Here is a 16577-nt window from a genome sequence, read left to right as displayed (position 1 = left end):
AGAACTAGGATGCCTGCTTGATTGCCGGAGCTGTTGCTTTTCCCATTTTATGTCCTATTCTTGATTTCTTGTTTTACAAGGCGGGAATTTTTGGTGTCTGGGGCATCAGTGGGGGCAATGCAGGCCGGCGGGTTCCCCCCAACCCAAACCGGGAGACGGGGATGAGAATGTAATACTTGCTATGAACGGTTTGCTGAGTAGGAACAGTAGTGATTATTTGCACGCGGGGCGGGGGTAGGGGATTTGCAATTGTGTGTCTATCCTCTGTTCGAAAAACTTCCTTCTCGCTTCTGCTGCCGGTATGGCACTTGAGTGTTGCTATCTCTGTTCTCACCTGCCCTTGCGGCTCTAGCAGTCGCAAGCGGTGTGGCTCATTTTCCTTGGCTAGTTTAGTTTTTAGTTACTTATCTTTGTTGTTTTTATGGTCTTCAGGACCTATTACTCAACACGGGGCAAGCTGGTGGACTATTTTTAGAGCGAATCACTCACGTTTGGTTCGTCTTCTTTCCACATGTGGCGTTTGGTTTGACACAACAAGGGTTGACACTGAAAATTCTTGATTGCTTTCCAGCGTGGTCCAGCTGGGGTTATCTTTTGTCTCATTTGTGGTGGTTTTTGTTGGCAACCGGAATTTTCTTGGTTATACATTTTTTTGGGAAGACTGTTGCTTGGTTGTTACTTAGCATTACTGAGGCATATAGGGATCCACTGCCAATTAGTTTTAAATAAATGACTCCATGTCTTTATGTAATAACAAAATTCAAACCCTCTGGTGTTAATAAAAATTGCTTGGATCTTTAACTCGTATCTAGATACATCATAACTCAAAGCCTAGGGTAGAACAACGGGCAAATGCCTATATGGAAACTTTCAGGTGTCAAAAGAGTAAGCGGTCCCATAAATCAAAGAGGATTGTAAGATCTTTGAAGTTGTAAACGGGTGATGCCGATTTGAGAATTGTTTTATCTCAAATTTACAGGTGTCCTCGATTTCTAGGCCATCAAAAATTCCATAAGTATTTTGTAGATTTTCGAGATGCGATTTGAAGATTTGAAGAATCTCTCCTATATTGATATTTTTTGCTTAATTTTGTTATTTGATTTCGCTTATATGACTAATTCCTAAATGGCGACCTCCCTACATATACACACCTAAAATATAGTAAACGACACTTCATTATTCAAAATAAACATTATCTTTTAAAATCCTTTTCCAAGCATATCTTCCTCCGCATCAAAGCCCCAATTTAACAATATATTGACCAAAAGCAGTAGTAGTATTAAACATTAATCAGTTCATGAGTTACTCCACGATATCCTCGCAGAAGAACTTCTTGAAATCTTCAATGTGCGCTGTTTGCAAGCACACGGCCACCACCAAGCCACTTGCTTCCTCAAGACCTGGAAGAACCACAAAATCGGCATCCAAATCGTGGTTCCCAAGCCCCATGTGAATCTCTCTCCCCCACCCGAAATCAAGGCCGTTCAGCGGCAACGTCAACCAGCACGACACCCTGAGATTAGGGTTTCCATAGAAAGCCCCTTGTGTGCTCCCTTGGGCATGCAGATCCTGAAACGAGGTCAAGTCCGGTTGTCTCCGGATGTCCTCAATGGCCGACTTCACATGGTCGTGCACCCGATTTGAGACGATTGCCGCGCACATATGGCGGTGTGCGTGCAAGGCGCGCAAACACAAACCCGAGCAGGCGACCTCGCTGTACTCCTTTTTGGCATTGTGAGTCACTTAGATGGATTGGATAAGGGTCACCTGTAGCTTTAGGGGTGGCCGCAGGCGGCTGCTCGGGTTTGTGTTTGCACACCTTGGACGCACACCGCCATACGTGCATGGCAATCGTCTCAAATCAGGTGCACGACCATGTGAAGTCGGCCATTGAGCATATCTGGAGACAACCGGACCTGACCACGTTTCAGGATCTGCATGCCCAAGGGAGCACACAAGGGGTTTTCTACGGAAACCCTAATCTCAGGGCGTCGTGCTGGTTGACTATATGAACTTACATACCTAAACTTGGTTGACTTGAACTAGCAATAGCGGCTGCTCATGGATCGGCATCGTGTAGTCCAAGCTTGGCATAAGTTGTTCGAAGTCCGGACTTGGACAAAAATCGCCTAAGTCATGGAGCTCACCTTCGGATTCGGCCTCGATGAGCCAAACACCCATGGCATTGCAATCGAGCCACTCGAGCCACTCCAGCCGGAGCCGTCCCCCATCGAGCCACTCGAGCCTTCCAGCAAGTGGATAGAAGGGGACCAGCACGCGGCTCAATGAACCTCGGAGAGTGTTGAAGATGGCATCGGCCGAGTGGATCCATTCTGAGGGTGGTTTGTAGAAGTAAATGGTGTACCAATGGCTGATCATGTCAATTTGGTCCAGCTCCGAGAGTGGTAGGTAGCCACTCCACGTCTCTGTCTCAGGCTTTATGGTGTGAGTGTCCCGGTACCTCACAGTCATGGACATTTCGTTGGATTGCGTTGGAGGTGATTTGCAAGTGTGGTAGTGGAAGGACAACTTTTCTTGGGGGTGACAAGTGAGCCCTAGACTTTGCATCTAAATAGGACAATTTGAGAGAGGCGGGGATCTTGGAGACGCATCACAATTGATAAAGAAAAAGGAAGGAAATCAAAGAAAGTTGAAAACTTGGAAGTTCCAAGAAATAAATCTCTATTCTGTCTCCTAATGGCAAAATATTAAAGTCACCATTTGAATTAGTGACCCTTATTCAATTAATGGTTGGTGACAAGTAATGATATGCTACCAAAAAAGTCTCTATTGTCAAATAAGAGGGTTGGTGAATTAATGATATGCTACCAAAAAAGATGCATTTGAACTAGTCACTCTTATCCGGTCCATCTAAATGACTCACAATGCCAGAAAATATGTCAAATAAGACGGTTGGTAACAATTAATAATATACCACCCAAAAAGATGCATTTGAATTAGTGAACCTTATCCAGCCCTTCTAAGCGACTTTATCCAATCCATCTAAGTGACTTACAATGCCAGAAAGGATGTCAAATAAGAGGATTGGTGACAATTAATGATATACTACCAAAAAAGATGTCGAAAGAGGATTGTTGACAATTAATGATGTATTGCCAAAACTAATGGAAGGGGGAGTTCCCTCTCTTTTCCCCTCTTTCTTCTCACCAAATGTAAGGTCATTGAATCGTTCCTCTTTGACTCGGTTCCGAATTTGCAATTAATTAATAAACATAAGGTCTATTTTCTCCCCTTTCCTTTGCGCTAATATTATTTAATTTCGCCAGAGGCTCTATTTTTTTTTTCCAATCTGGCTTATTAATAAATAGATCGACACATAGGCTGTTTTTTTTTTTTCTAGAAAAGAAAAGGTTCAATGCATTATTGTTTTCACATGCTTTGTGTTTTCTCTCACCTCACCTTTTCATTAGTAACATCATATCTATTATTTAAGAAAACATAATGCATCGGTTTCTTCTTTACTCTGCTAACAAGTAATGTTGCTTGATTTTTAGCATTAACATATGATGTTTCAAATGCAGAGGATGTGGAAATGAATAATAATAAAAACAGAATAATTTAACAAAGAAAATATGAGTTATTGAAAAGAAAACCCTTTAAATCAACGCCTAACCTTTCTATCGTAGTACGGCTCAATATTCAATGGCTCCCCGTGGGCGAGCCGAGCCCACTCATTGTAGAAATGAGAAGCACTTAGCCCAACATCAACTACATGAGATATAGAGAGACACAAGGCGAGCCCACCACACCTAAACTTGGTGACTTGTGAGATAGCTAGTATAAACACCTAGAGGGGGGTGAATAGGTGCACAAACAATTTATCGAAATACGGAAGCGATTCTTAGCATATGATAGAAAGGAAATTCTCTCTTGATTAACAAAATGAAATACGATCAAGGTAGAGAGAGTGAGGAAGAGAAAATTGAACACAGGATTTATAGTAGTTCGGCTTATTCCAAGCCTACGTCCACTCTTCCGCACGACAGCCCACCGGCTGGATTTCACTATGATCAAAAGAGAAGTTACAGCACAGCTTTGCCTTGATTCCACAAGTGTAGATGTTCTACCACACCTCCTCAAGGTTTCTCACAAATATAGACTCTCTTTTGTATACAAGTATTCGCTCAAAGGATTTGTCTAAACAAAAAGGAGCTTCAGACTTTGGAATTCTTCTATCGCGCACTCCTTGAACAACTAAGACAGTCTTCCTTATATACTCCTTTATGCCATTATACCCGTTGGCACTTACCAAAGGAATTCCTCCAATCTACCCGTTGGACGGAATCAATTAGGAAGATTGTTCAAGCTATTAAAGGAACGTGTTGATAGCCCATCAATCCTGTTCGCCCATACAATCAGGATCTCGGTTTCCATAAGCGTAACCTTCCAATAATATTTAGGCAATCACCGGATCTTCATTTATCGAATCAATCTTCGATCAATCAAAGGACTCCGTTTATGTCTTCTCCAGCTATGAGATCTTCTCCAGTTGATAAGGTTAAATCCTTAACGAAACATCCATTCGGATAACCTTTCTTCAACGGATTAGAGATCGTCAATGAGGATAGACTTTGAGTCTTGAGTCTGGCTGTCCGGAGGTCTTCGACTTTAAATAGCGAGTCTACAAGCCTTCGAGACTAGACCGATAGAAACGTTTTGTCAATTTCAAAACACTTCAAGAAGATTTCTCCAACAACTTGAACTAGCAATAGCGGCTGCTCATGGATCGGCATCGTGTAGTCCAAGCTTGGCATAAGTTGTTCGAAGTTCGGGCCTAGACAAAAATCGCCTAAGTCATTGAGCTCACCTTCGGATTCAACAATGATGAGCCAAACACCCATGGCATTGCAATCGAGTCGGAGCCGTCCCCCATCGAGCCACTCGAGCCTTCTGGCAAGCGAATATAAGGGGATCAGCACGCGGCTCAATGAACCTTGGAGAGTGTTGAAGATGGCATCGGCTGAGTGGAGCCATTCTGAGGGTGGTTTGTAGTGTTGGAGAAAACTTCCTTGTGTATTGTGAAGATGACAAAACGTTTCCATCACCTAGTCTCGAAGACTTGCGTACTCTTTAGTCAAAGTCTGAAGATCGCCAAACCGCTTGACTCAAGATTCGAGTCTATCCTCATTAACAATTTTTAGATCGTCGAAGAAGACTTATCCAAAACTGAGTATCTTGTTAAGGATTTGATTCTATCAATTGAAGAAGATCTCTCGGCTGGAGATAGCATCTTGAAATCTGTTATTCGTTTTGATTTCAATTCGGGTAATTTAGATCCGTTGATTGACGAAGCCTACTTGGAAGGTTCTACTTATGGAAACCTAGATCCTGATTGTATAGGCGAGCAGGATAGGTGGGCTATCGTCATATTCCTTAAATAACTCGAAATCTTCCTAATTGATTCTGTCCAATAGGTAGATTGGAAGAACTCCTTTGGTAAGTGCCAACAGGTATGAAGGCATGGAGGAGTATACAAGGAAGTCGATCCAGTTATTCGAATGTATGCACGATAGAAGAATTCCAAAGTCTGAAGCTCCTTGTTTTTTGTCAATTCAATTGTTGAGCGAAAATTTGCACTCAAAAGAGCGTTTATATTTCTGTGAGACCTTGAGAAAGTGTAGCAGAGTCTCTACACTGTGGAATCAAGGAAGAGCTATATTATAACAACTCTTTTGATTCTTAGTGAAATCCAGCCGGTGGGCTGTCAGTGCGGAAGAGTGGATGTAGGCTTGGATCAAGCCGAACCACTATAAACTTTGTGTTTTTATTCTCTTCCTTAAGCTCTTTACTTTGATCGTATCAATATTTATTTGTTAGAGTCTAATTTCCTTTTTCATAATCCATTGCTAAACAGAGTTAGTTCAAAAGTAAAATTATAATCTTTACTTTGCAAAATTTGTTTCCGCACCTATTCACCCCCTCTAGGTGCTCATACTAGCTTTCACATGTAGAAGTAAATGGTGGACCAATGGCTGATCATGTCAATTTGGTCCAGCTCCGAGAGTGGTAGGTAGCCACTCCACGTCTCTGTCTCAGGCTTTATGGTGTAAGTGTCCCGGTACCTCACAGTCATGGACATTTTGTTGGATTGCGTTGGAGATTATTTGCAAGTGTGGTAGTAGAAGGACAACTTTTCTTGGGGGTGACAAGTGAGCCCTAGACTTTGCATCTAAATAGGACAATTTGAGAGAGGCGGGGATCTTGGAGACGCATCACGATTGATAAAGAAAAATGAAGGAAATCAAAGAAAGTCAAAAACTTGGAAGTTCCAAGGAACAAAGTCTCTATTCTGTCTCCTAATGGCAAAATATTAAAATTACCATTTGGATTAGTGACCCTTATCCAATCCATCTAAGTGACTCACAATGCCAAAAAGGATGTCAATTAAGAGGTGTTGAAAAATAGATCACTATCATTTTCAGTATATCTTTTTTCTTTACAAGGCTATATATATATATATATACACATACAAGTACTGCTAGGGTAACAACCGCTTATTAGGTAAACTATTTGGTTTCTATATTCATTACCCCAACAAATCAACTCGCGCAAATATAAATATTTTCTTCCTATACATATCACTCCTACAAATCAGCTCACGCCAACACTCTCCCTCAAGTTGGTGCATAAATGTCGCTAATGCCCAACTTCAAGTGAGCTGTAGAAGGTGATAGGGCTAGTATGAACACCTAGAGGGGGGTGAATAGGTGTAAAAACAGATTCTGCAAAATGCAATGAAAACCTTTATTTTTAACTCGAGTCTGAATAACAACAGACTTTTGAAATTGAGTCTGAAGAGCAGCAGACTTTAAGCGAGATCAGATTTTAGCAGTTAAATAGAACTACGAACAAAACAAAGGAGTTCAAGAAAGAGAATAAGAACATTGATTTTATAGTGGTTCGGCTTAGATCAAGCCTACGTCCACTCTCCCACGCTAACAGCCTTCTTGGCTGGATTCTACTATGCAATCAACAAGAGATTAAAACTTTGAGTGTAAACACTTAGTAGATCACACCATCTCACTAAGTCACTCTTTTGGTATTTTTCTCATGATCACAAACATTTAAGCTCACCAAAGACAAGCGTATGATCGAAGGTCGCTCAAACTTTGGAATTATAAATTATACGCTTCGTCTCTTACTTGCTTATCGGTCCTTCATCTTCTTAAATACTCCTCCACTTCCAAACTAGCCGTTGGACAGTATCTCGAGAATCGTCTTCCAATCTACCCATTGGACAAATCCGTATCAAGAAGATTTGGTAGCTGTTGAGTGACAAAAGTATGATCCCAAATTGATTCTGATCGCCTATACAAACAGAATCTTGGTTTTTATAAGTAGAGCTTTTCGTATAGAAAGTTCTTGTCTCAATATCCAATCGCCAATCAATTAGATTTAGTCAATCAAATCTATCTTGATGTGGAATCCAAACCAGATCACTAGTCGTTACATGATTGGGGCTTGTGTTACATTATGTCGAATATGGATGTAAAGTCTGAGAGTAATAGACTTTACAATCTGAGTCTAAGTGCAATAGACTTTACAATCTGGGTCTAAACATATTCTGCTTCTGAACAGATTTAGCTTTAAGGTCTAGACATAGTCTGAATAAGTTCAGCTTCAGCATAGAATCTGTCTTCTAATTCTTCATTCACGTTCAGTCTGGAATTTGTTAGAGTTGGCAGACTTCTGATGTAAAACAAACTTTGACACTAAAGTCTAGCATTCTTCAGATCTGAAATCTTCATAATATACTTTGGACATGTGTTACGTTAAGTCTTTTGGCCGTCTTCAGACTTTGATAATATCCTTTACATGTTCTATCATCTGTATAATCTATTACTCAACCATCAAATATGTCAGTAGCCTTTGATTGATTTTGTCATCTTCAAAACATCATAAGGGATTTCCCTAACAATCTCCCACTTTTTGATGATGACAAAACAATATCTGAATATGCAGATTTGTAAACATACTTTGAAAGATATTAATTTAAATCAGAGGATATCAAAAGATAGTAAATAGATTGAGCATAACAATATATAGAAAAATAACCGCAGCTCAATGATGCAATAAATAATATTAACCAATCAACACATATGCATATTCATATTCTCTCCCCCTTTTTTGTCATAATCAAAAAGCGATGACAAAGAGTCACATAGAGAATATAAAATGATAACAAATATATCTTGCACAATTTAAAAAAAAAATCAGCATTTACAAAGTAAGTCGAATATTAAATATATGCAATATGGCTCACTTCGGTCATATATATCAGCAAATATCCAATAAAAATCACGGATGCATTATAAAATTCACTTATCCTTTTTGTCATAATAAAATGATAATATCAATAAGAGATTTGTTAATGACAAAATGTAACAAGAGATGCACTAACCAGATTTTGTAGAACTTAAATTCTGACGCATTTACCTTTTCCTTCCTTCCATAACAAGATGACAATCCATCCAAAAAGATTTTTCCATAAATGATCGATGCTCCCCCTCAATTTGTTTCCTTTTTTAGATGATCGAGATTCTTTCCTTTCTCTTGGATTCGCTTTCTCCCCCTGTCATCATGACACTATTTGCGAATAGCAACAATTGCTGCTTGTGCACATTGAACATAATATGTTTTCATTATTTCCTTCGTAGCAACAATATCCGCAACGATCACTTGCATTTTGAAATTCAAGGCAAAAATTTATTTTCTTCAATCAAGCTCGTTTCGAATTCAACTTGCATAAACTTAACAAACTTTTTGCACAAATAAACTGTAATAATATCCATATAATATATAATGACATTTCTTCAAATAAATAAATTAAATAGCATATGTAAAATTATCAATTATTAAAATTTAGAACTACTCAACCTTTCGTACGACGCATAAGGGATTTCCTCAATAAACAAAAATTTTGCACAAGGAATAGAATTTTTGAACCTCAGAAGATAGTATAGAATCTCCATGATTTTCTGATTGAGCTTTCCAAAATTCATATGGAAGATTCTATTGTCACTTGCGAAATCTTGTATGATAGATAATAATTTTTGCAAAAAAATCACGTAATATCTTCTTTTGATTTGCGGATCAAACTTGCTAGATATAAAATATCTTTCATGAATATAGCAAGAATATCCATAAATATGCAATAATAACTTTCAAGATCAAAGTGATTTCCTTGAATATAAATCTCAAAAGTATATTATAGATGCATTTCACAAAAAGAAAATAGATATTTCTATCACGTGCTAAAATTGCAATACCTTATATTTATGACAAAAGATATTCGCAATATAATAAACAATCATCCAAAATCATGATAAATGCACGTAGAAATTTGCAAGGCGGATGAAAAAAATTTCTCTTACCCATGGTATATGTTTGAAATATACCAAAGAAATCATTACCAATTTTCACAAGAGATATTTTTCAAATTGTACCCAAATCTGCGTAGATTCTTGATCGTTCTTCCCTTATAGAATTTCCTGCAATCAATTCATTTCGCTTTTGGTATCCATCAATTTGGATCCTTCCATTTCATTAGAGTAAAATATAAAATCTCCATAGATAAACAAACATTTTTTTTAATCATCATAACAAATTATTCAAAGAAAGAATATTATGCATATTGATATTTTGAAAAATAAATTCTCACTTAGGCTCCGTTCGTTTCGCGGAAAATAACTTCCAGGAAAATATTTTCCGAAATTTCCGGTGTTCGGGTGGGCGGAAAATCATGGTCAAGGAAATCATTTTCCTGGCCTCTCACCTCTCGCACAAGCTCTCACGCGATTTCCTTCCTTCAGCTCTCACTCTCTCTCTCTCTCTCTCTCTCTCTCTCTCTCTCTCTCTCTCGCTCTCCCTGCTGCAATGGCTTCGACGACGTCCTTCTCCGGGATCAGCCTCCGCCCTCCCCGGCTGCTCTTGCCCACCTGCTCCGGCCGGGGCGCCGCCACCGCCACCACGCTCCGCTTCCCCGGCTGCTCGAAGCCGCTTGGGAGGATCCGACTCAAGAGGGAGCACCACGGCGGCGCCAGGAGGCTCGCGGGGAGCCCGCCGTCCAGGCCGCTCATCGTGCGGTGGCGAGCCGTGAGCTCGTCAGATCTGGCGGCGGAGCTCACGGGTCACCGGATCTAGCGGCAGAGCTCGGGCTTCCAATCCCGGCGAGCTCGAGCTCTGTCACCAGATCCGGCGAGCTCGGGTGAGATCGGCCGAGCCTCGAGCTCGCTGGATATGGCGGCGAAGCTCGTGGCTCGCCGGATCCGGCGGCGGAGCTTGCGGCTCGCCGGATCCGGGCGAGCTCGAGCTCTGTCGCCCGGTTCGACGAGCTCGGGTGAGATCGGCCGAGCCTCGAGCTCGCCGGATTTAGCCACCGGGTCTTGGTCGGCCAAGGCGAGCGGCCCGGCCATCCTCGGGCGGAAGGAGGTGGCGGCGGCGGAAGGAGGAGGAAGAAGGAGGAGGAAGGAGGCGATGGCGGAGGAAGGAGGAGGAAGAAGGTGGAGGAAGGAGGAAGGAAAAGAAAAATAAATAATAAAAATTTCTATTTTTAAAAATATAAATAATTAAAAAATAATTTTTTTAACAAATATAAATAAATAAAATAAATTTTGTGGTCAATTAAAAATATTAAAATTTAATTTTTGATAATTTTTCCTAAACAATTAAATGAGCTAACGAACGGCGGAAAACATTTTCCACTCAAATTTTAGATTTTGGCCGAACACCGGAAAATAGAGTCATTTTCCTGGAAAATGACTTCCGGGAAAATGTTTTCCGAAACATGATATTTTCCGTGAAACGAACGGAGCCTTAGTCATAGTATGATAAAAACATAGAGAATAAAATCCTTGAGTATCTAGGAATATTTTGCATAATTAACATCACGTAGAATCAGATTTTTACTTTGCAAAATATGACAATTTTGAGAGCATAAAATCAAACCAAATAAACTCAATTGTCTCTAAGCAAGATATCAAAAATAATTACACGATTCTTTCTTCAAATCATAGAATACGAACATAATAAAATCTAAATCAATCAAGGATATGTCGAATATGAGAATTATGTGCCCAAATCTAATTAAAAATTTACCTTCCTTACCAAATTCTCTTTCTTCTTTCTTCTTTATATCCTGCAAAACAACTCACATTTTCTTTGGTACCCATTTTTTCTTGGGTTCATGAGAGTTAGTAGAGTATGCTTGTTTTATCCAATCTTTCTTAAAACATCTCCAAACTTTAGGACATTCTTTCTCAAAGTGTTTCGAATCTCCACAATCTGAACATTTGAGGGCATTTCCACCAACAGGTTTTACAACCTCTTTCGGATTTCATGGGCTATGTGATTAGGTTTTCGGGTTTTGATATACGCCTGCTGTAATGGCGTCGTCCTCCTCGATCCCGGATGGAATCCTGGGTAAGCCTCTTCCTAAGGCTTTGAAGGAAGCCTCCGCCCCTCCCCCTTCTTCTCGCATCCCTCATGGCCGTCAATTTTCTGCATTGAGGGATGCCCGTGGCCAAAAAGGCCGATCGCGAAGCAGAGGTCGAAGCAAAGCAAGGAAAGCTCGATTTCAGCTTGGTGGGCTTCCTTTCTCTCAACCTAGTGGTGCAAGCCCCTCCACCTCCATGGCTCTGAATGGAAAGATTAAAGGTTCAGCCATGAGTGGTACTCCCGTGCCTTCCTATCGTCTTCCTCAGGCTCAGCACACTGCTGTTCACCAAGGATCGACTTCTACTTCTGGTAAGGCTTTTGTCACTCGACAGGGCCCTTCTACAGAAGCTCCTCAGCCACCCCCCACCCGTTCTTAGGCGGCGGTTACTCGGTCGAGTACAAAAGGATATAGCTTATCCTATTTTCCTCCTGCCGTTATTGATAATAAAATTGTTGTGCAAATCTCTGAGGAGATTATGCAAGCTGTTCACCCAAAATGGGAGGAATGCCTTGTTGGCCATTATATTGGGAAGAGACTCCCCCTTGATATGACAAAGGCTGCTCTCAGCTTTGCTTGGGGTCACCAACTAGTTGAAGTAATACCTGCTGATCTGGGTTACTACTTCTTCCATATACCGGATCGTGCTTTTAGGCGGAAGGTTCTTGAAGGAGAACCGATTATGGTTTCCAAGATTCCCTTGGTCTTCCAACAATGGTATCCATCGATGGAACTCAAGAAGGCCAGCCACAGTCCAGTCCCTATTTGGGTCTGACTCAAGAATGTTCCGGTCTCTCTTTGGTCAGCTTTGGGTATTAGTGCTCTTACTAGTGCCCTAGGTAAGCCTCTCTATGTGGATAGTCAAACTAAAGAGATGACTGTTGTGGCCTTTGCCCGTATATGTGTGGAGATTGATGCTTCGAGCACTCTCCCTGAAGTGATTGAATTCATGTTAAATGATGAGCCCCGCTCTGTGTCTGTTTATTACGAATGGGTTCCTTCCCTTTGCCCATCCTGTGTTTGTTTTGGCCATCGATGTGCTGATCCTGCTATCCCGGTCTCTCCTAAAGCTGGCAATACACCCGCTAGAAGGCCTGTTCCCCTGCCTACTAATGAATGGCGTGAAGTTCGTGGTAAAAGAAGCTTTTGAAATCCTGCCATTCATCAAGACTCACTGGTTCATAATATTATCCCTCCCTCTCGTGGCAAGCAACCTCAAGATATGGTTCTGGTCGAGCCTGTTCCTAAGGTAATTGATCCTCTAAAGATACGAATTGATGATAACCCCCAAGCCGGTATTATTGGAGCACCAGGCGATGCTATGGTGGATCTCGCATCCCCCTTAAATGTTGAAGTCCCAGATGAGATCAGTTCTAGTGGAAGTGAATCGGATTCTCCCGAGGTAGTTGCTTCATCCATCCCTGTGGATCCTGACCCTCCCCATCTTCCTCCTGAACCGACCCTTGCAGCCCTTGTGAGGCAGAAAGGAAATCTTCGACCTGCGTCAGCTGATGTGCGTTTCCCTTTGAATTCTAAACTGATGCCACCCTCGGCGAAAAAGCGAGGTGGCAAGAAAAGGTAACTTACTCTCCTTTTTGGGTCCCATGTTTTTTGGTGTTTGGAATATTAGGGGTCTCGGCACCCCCCTTAAACAGGCCGAAATTAGGAATTTTGTGAGAACCAATAACATTTGTTGTATTGGTATCTTGGAGACTAAGATCTCGCCTAATGTTTTTCATGCTGTCTCCGCTACTTTGCTTCCTGGTTGGAATTGGTGCTTCAATTATGTGCATTCGGCAAGAGGTAGAGTTTGGGTGGGTTGGAACCCTACTTATGCCCTTTTTGTTATGTCCGACTGCTCCTCTCAGGCCATTCATGGCCACTTGAGATCTATCACTAATGGCACTTCCTTCTACTTATCGGTGGTTTATGCGGAGCACTCATTTATTTTGAGAAGACCGTTGTGGGCTGAGTTGAATCACTACAGCCTTTTGTACCCGAATGAGCCTTGGATCGTTGCTGGAGACTTCAATGCTATCCGGTATGCCTCTGATAGGGCGGATAGATCAAACTACTGGATTCCAGCCTTTGAAGATTTTGGCAATTGTCTCATTCAAGCTGGCTTGGATGATCTTAGGTTTGTTGGTAATCGCTTTACTTGGGTAGCCTCCTCTGGACCTAATCGCAAGCAAAGGAAGATCGACAGGGTTGTTGTAAACTCGGCTTGGAACTCTACTTTCTCTTATTCTGAGGCCTCCTTCTTGGCGCCGGGTGTATCGGACCATTCCCCGATGGTTGTTAGGATCCTCCCTACTCCAAACAATCGTAAGCCTTTTAAGTTTTTTAACTTTTGGATGGCCCATCCGACCTTCTTTGAGCTGGTAGCACAGATATGGGATTCTTCCTTCGTTGGCTCGCCCATGTATACGCTTTGCTGCAAATTGCGTGCTCTAAAGTATAGACTTAAAGGCCTAAACAGGACAGCCTACTCGGATATCTCAACTCGTACGGAGGAAGCTAGAAGTCTGCTGTTGATTGCCCAAAATGCAATTCAATTAGACCCGCTCAACCGCCTTTAGGCGATACGAGAAGTAACGCCGCAGGCTTTCTCGGATCTTCGCATCCAAGAAGAGTCCTTCTTCGACAAAAGTCTAGAGTGCGGCTGGCTTAAAGAAGGCGACAAAACACAAAATATTTCCATCACTCGGTCAAGCGGAGCCAACTCCGGAATAGAATATTATCAATTATTGATGGAGATCTCCGATTGCATCGCCCCTCCGGTTCGGCGGCTCTTTATCTCCCATTTTCGTAACCTTTTGGTGGCTTCCCCCTGCTATAAAGCCTTCGTCTGATGATATTCGTGCTCATTTGAATCATACTATCAGCGATGCTCATTTTCTTAGCCTCTCTCGGCCTATTACGGATGAGGAAATTCGGGAAACCATGTTCTCCCTTGCAAATGGTAAAGCCCCTGGCCCGGATGGATTCAACGTAGATTTCTTTAAGCGGTCGTGGGACATAGTTGGTCCTCCGGTGATTTTGGCGGTTCGAGATTTCTTCAACTCAGGCCACCTCCTTCGACAGATTAATGCCACTATCATCACCTTGGTTCCTAAAATTCTGAATGCCTCGACAGTCAATGACTTTCGCCCCATAGCCTGTTGCAACACTATATATAAATGCATCACCAAAATTCTTGCTAACAGGTTAGCTTCCATTCTTCCTTCCATCATCAGCCCTCCCCAAAACGCCTTTGTTAAAGGCAGAAGGATTAGCGATAATATCCTGCTAGCTCAGGAATTATTCTGTGAATTCCATCATGAACCGTACCGGCCTAAAAGCATCGTTAAGGTTGATTTTTCTAAAGCTTTTGACTCGGTGGATTGGAATTTCATCGAGCTAACCCTAAAAGCTTTTGGCTTCCCTGGTGTGTTTATTGACTGCATCATGGCTTGTATCCGGTCACCCATGTTCTCAATCTCCCTAAATGGTGAGCTTCATGGTTTTTTCCCAAGCGGAAGGGGAATTCGTCAAGGTGACCCGATGTCTCCTTACATCTTCACTCTCGTTATGGAAGTATTCACTGGTATCCTTAACTGCCAATCCAATAAGCCAGGCTTCGATTACTTTTGGAGATGCAAAGCCACTAAGCTCTCCCATCTCTTCTTTGCGGATGATGTCCTATTGTTCTCGAAGGCTAGCTTGACCTCGGTGTGAATCTTAATGGATGGGATCCATCTCTTTGCTGACTAGTCAGGCCTATTACCCAATCTTCACAAGAGTGATATATTTATCTCTTGAGGGCCTACTTCTCTTACGGATGCCCTGGAAAGTGCCTCAGGCTTCCGTTTAGGATCTCTTCCTTTTAAGTACCTTGGGGTGCCTATTATTTCTACTAGACTTAGGAAAGTAGATTGTGCTGCATTGGTGAACGCTATCACCTCGAGAGTCCAATCTTGGACCAACCGATTCTTGTCCATGGCGAGACAGGTTGCAATTGATAAAATCGGTCCTCCACTCTATCCAGGTGTATTGGTCGAGTGTATTTATATTGCCTTCTTCGGTTATTAAGCGCATTGAACAAATCTTTCGACAATTCCTTTGGAAAGGACCTACCTTGAGTTCGGGTGGGGCTAAGGTGGCTTGGGATGATGTTTGCCTACCTAAGGAGGAAGGTGGGTTGGGGATTCGATCCATTCAAGTAAGTAACTTGGCGGCAATGATCAAGCACTTATGGATCCTCTTTACTGATAAAGAGTCCCTATGGTGTAAATGGATCCACTCAAACTTCTTAAAGCATAAGAATTTTTGGATTGTGCTTAAGCCAACGTCATGTTCATGGGCTTGGAAGAAATTACTTGGTCTTCGTGACTTGATCCAGCTTCAGTTTAGATGGAATGTTGGCGATGGCTCTTCAGCCTCCTTCTGGTTCGACTATTGGCATCCACGTGGCCCTTTCTATAAGATCTTCTCTAATCGTGATATCTATTGCTCCGGTATACCACGTCTTGCTACAATCAGAACTGGTTTGGCAGCCCTGTCCACCCCCTTCCTCATTTGCAGGTGTTATTGCGACTTGGGAGGAGCCCCTTCCGAACCTTAATGGGGAAAATGACCAACTGGTTTGGCTAGGTCACCTGTCTGGAACCTACTCTTCAGCTTCTGCTTGGAATCTCCTGAGGACGAGGAAGCCATTAAAACACTGGTACAAGTTTATTTGGAGCCCTTCTCTCCCTCCTCGTTATCAAACTCACCTGTGGCTGATTACTCGCAATCGCCTACCAACTCAGGTGAGGTTACTCACCCATGGAAGAATCCCGGATGTGTCTTGTGCATTTTTTTCAATTAGACCGAATTCAATTGATCACCTTTTCTTTGGCTGCTCCATTACTCGCGGCCTTACGGCCTTTTGGGTAGCGAAGTTTAATCTTCCTTGGAGAAACCAGACTTGGAAAGTGAACCTTTTGTGGGCTATTAATCACTTATCTGATCCAGGGTTCCACCAATCAATGGCTAGGTTTTCCTTTGGTGCCTTATGTTATCTTGTCTGGAAGGAGAGAAACAATATCATCTTCCGCAACCAACAGCTCTCCCTCCCAGCCATGAAAGCTCATCTAATCAA

At 42.0% G+C, this 16577-nt stretch overlaps 2 protein-coding genes across 2 annotated transcripts; one reads left to right on the top strand and one right to left on the bottom strand.

The window, feature by feature from the left end:
• Nucleotides 1-1302: 1302 nt before the first annotated feature.
• LOC120287010 (spermidine hydroxycinnamoyl transferase-like) lies at nt 1303-2478 on the bottom strand. The gene is made up of 2 exons (XM_039299643.1): nt 2148-2478; nt 1303-1742 (listed from the first exon to the last, which is right to left on the bottom strand). The coding sequence occupies exons 1-2, from the start codon at nt 2476-2478 to the stop codon at nt 1303-1305; spliced, it is 771 nt and encodes a 256-aa protein (XP_039155577.1).
• A 10199-nt stretch (nt 2479-12677) lies between these two features.
• Nucleotides 12678-14034, top strand: LOC120287006. The gene is made up of 2 exons (XM_039299638.1): nt 12678-13033; nt 13086-14034. Exons 1-2 carry the CDS (start codon nt 12678-12680, stop codon nt 14032-14034), a joined length of 1305 nt encoding a protein of 434 aa, XP_039155572.1.
• The last annotated feature ends 2543 nt before the right edge of the window (nt 14035-16577 follow it).

Source organism: Eucalyptus grandis, chromosome 1 (genome assembly GCF_016545825.1).
Source record: "Eucalyptus grandis isolate ANBG69807.140 chromosome 1, ASM1654582v1, whole genome shotgun sequence".
Taxonomy (NCBI): Eukaryota; Viridiplantae; Streptophyta; class Magnoliopsida; order Myrtales; family Myrtaceae; genus Eucalyptus; species Eucalyptus grandis.
The sequence above is the reverse complement of the archived record's forward strand: the minus strand, read 5'-3'. Positions and strand labels throughout refer to the sequence as shown.